Source organism: Hemibagrus wyckioides, linkage group LG02 (genome assembly GCF_019097595.1).
Source record: "Hemibagrus wyckioides isolate EC202008001 linkage group LG02, SWU_Hwy_1.0, whole genome shotgun sequence".
Lineage (NCBI taxonomy): Eukaryota > Metazoa > Chordata > Actinopteri > Siluriformes > Bagridae > Hemibagrus > Hemibagrus wyckioides.
This window is the reverse complement of record NC_080711.1, coordinates 18,451,428-18,453,927: the sequence shown is the minus strand read 5'-3', so window position 1 is coordinate 18,453,927 and position 2,500 is coordinate 18,451,428. Positions and strand designations below refer to the sequence as shown.

The 2,500-nt window shown below is 34.9% G+C and overlaps 1 protein-coding gene across 2 annotated transcripts in view; it reads left to right on the top strand.

Moving 5' to 3' along the window:
* prkcbb (protein kinase C, beta b) overlaps positions 1 to 2,500 on the top strand; it is a 105,155-nt gene that overhangs the window by 41,806 nt on the left and 60,849 nt on the right. For both annotated transcript variants that reach the window (XM_058415050.1, XM_058415042.1), the window contains exon 4: positions 2,462 to 2,500. This exon is cut by the window's right edge and continues 73 nt beyond it. In XM_058415050.1, coding sequence (XP_058271033.1) covers positions 2,462 to 2,500 — 39 coding nt within the window. The remainder of the gene's footprint in view (positions 1 to 2,461) is intronic.

Below are 2,500 nucleotides of genomic sequence, written 5' to 3'. Positions count from 1 at the left end.
TAAAATATTGTTACCCAATATTGTTTTATTTACAACTACCTTTGGTACCATGCTATCATAAATTTCCCATCTAATGAGGCCGCCCCGGTAAAGTGTGTTACACTTTGCTAAATGTGGTTCTTGTATTGTGCGTTTGTGTTAATTTACTACATTATAGAAATGCAAATATAGCCTAAGTACTTATTTGTATATTAATATTATTGTGTAATAATATTGGGTCATGTGTTTATAGCAGTTTATATTTACATGCAGTTGTGTTGTTTATGTTCGTGTGTGTTTATTAGCATTTGATTGCATTCATTTGCTTATTTTATTTTAGTTTATAATGAACAAATGTTGTTTACATTAGTGTGTGTTTATAAATACATATGTAGAATACAAGCATTTAAAGGAAGGTTTCTTTTATATTAATTTATAATAAACATGTACACAAGCACATATTTATACATAACACATATTCATGTCTTATTTGAACATGTATTTGTATGAGTGTGTATTTTTGGGTCTATTTACTATAGCACCTTTTTTGATTAGTGTGTTTGTCATGATGCTTTTGTATTGCTCTCCGTTTTGTTCCTGTCTCTATTTTGTTCATGATTTTTTTTTTCTCTGTATCTCTGTATCTTTCTCTCTCTCTCTCTCTCTCTCTCTTTATGTCTGTCTTTCTCTCTGGAAAAAACCCAAATATAATATTACATATTTATATAATATAATTATAATAAATATTATTTCTCTCTCTCTCTCTCTCTCTCTCTCTCTCTCTATCTATCTATCTATCTATCTATCTATCTATCTATCTATCTATCTATCTATCTACTTGCTTTCTTTGTATCTCTCTTTCTCTGTATCTCTCTCTCTCTCTCTCTCTCTCTCTCTCGCTCTGTATTTTTAGTAGTTTATATTAAAAATGTAATTGTTTCCCCGAACAAGTAATTATGATGGGAAGCATCCAACAAGTGTACGTTAAATCCTGAAGCTCCTTTACAAAGAATGCAAATCAGCAGAACTGTTAAGAAAGTAGTTTTTGATTTGTTTAACATTTTCATTGTGTTTAAACGACTTTATTATCATTCCAAAGAAAAACAGAAATGTAGAAAGGCTGCCTGTGAGCACTTTTGCTTTTGACTGGTAGAGTGTTCATATTAGTGTATGCTTATAATACTGTATATGCGACACTGTCCCTTTCTTTCTTTCTTTCTTTCTTTCTTTCTCTCTTTCTGTCTTGTGCTTTTTTCCATCTAAGTTTATCTCTTTCACTTCATTTCCTTGCCGCTCTTTATCTATATCTTGGTCATTCTTTTGTGCTTATCTCTCTTTGTCTTCTTCTTTCGCTTCCAGTCTTTGGTTTCGCTCATCCTCCCACTCTCTCTCTCTGTCTCTCTCTCTTTCTCTCTCTCTCTCTCTCTCTCTCTCTCTCTCTCCATCATCCCTGCTCCTGTACTGTGCTGCAGTATAAACGCATTCCTTTGACCCCTTTCATACACTTGTAATTGTGTAAGCGTTAGTGTGTGTGTGAGAGAGAGAGAGGGAGAGAGAGTCATTATCTCTCTGCTGAATGGAGGAATATTAATTCAGTTGTGGAGGAGACACAGCGTGTCAGAGCGATTTTGTGTGTGAACTTGGTGTGGAACAATAATCTATTATACAATGATTAAGAGGCACAATATTGTTATCATGAACTCTTCACGCATTTCCACTCCAGGATTAAACTGGGTTCCTTAGAAGCACGTGTCCTTCTTTAAGAAGGCAATTTCCCAATTCTGCCTATAAAACATGTCAGAAAATGTGGTAATTGTCTTTAACCTGTATGTCATTTACAGTACAAAATTGATATATGACTTAATGACATAATATTAATGAGTCAAAATCCATTATCATGTTAATTATGATTTACAAACACTACAGTGTGTATTTATTTTGTATATATTTGTGTGTATGTTTGTGCTTATGTGTGTGTGAGAGAGAGAGAAAGAGAGAGAGAGAGAGAGAGAGAGAGAGAAAAAGAGAAAGAGTGAGAGAGAGGGAGAGAGAGAGGGAATGTGTGAGAGAGAAACAGTGAGAAAGAGAGCAAGAGAGAGAGAGAGAGAGAGAGAGAGAGAGAGAACACCAGTATACTGCTCTGTAACGTTTTAATATTTGTCTAGTAAAAAATCTACAAATATGATTAGAAAACTACTAATTGCAGTGTTTCGCATGCTCCCTCATATTCCTCTGAGTTTTTTTCCGCCTCCCATTAACATACTGGAAACCTAGTTTTGGCCCCTAGGTGTGAATGAGTGTGCAAATGTTTGTGTGTAGCATATATTTGTGACTCACGCCTCTATGAAGCTGCAGGGATTTGCTCTGGATCCATCACGACCCAGAACAGGAAACAGTGATTACTGTCGATTACTGATGGAATGAAAGAGATGGAATATTGCTTAGTGTTTAATGGTTGATTGCTTTTTGTCTCTGTCTTCAGGACCCACGCAGTAAACACAAGTTTAAGGTCCATACGTAC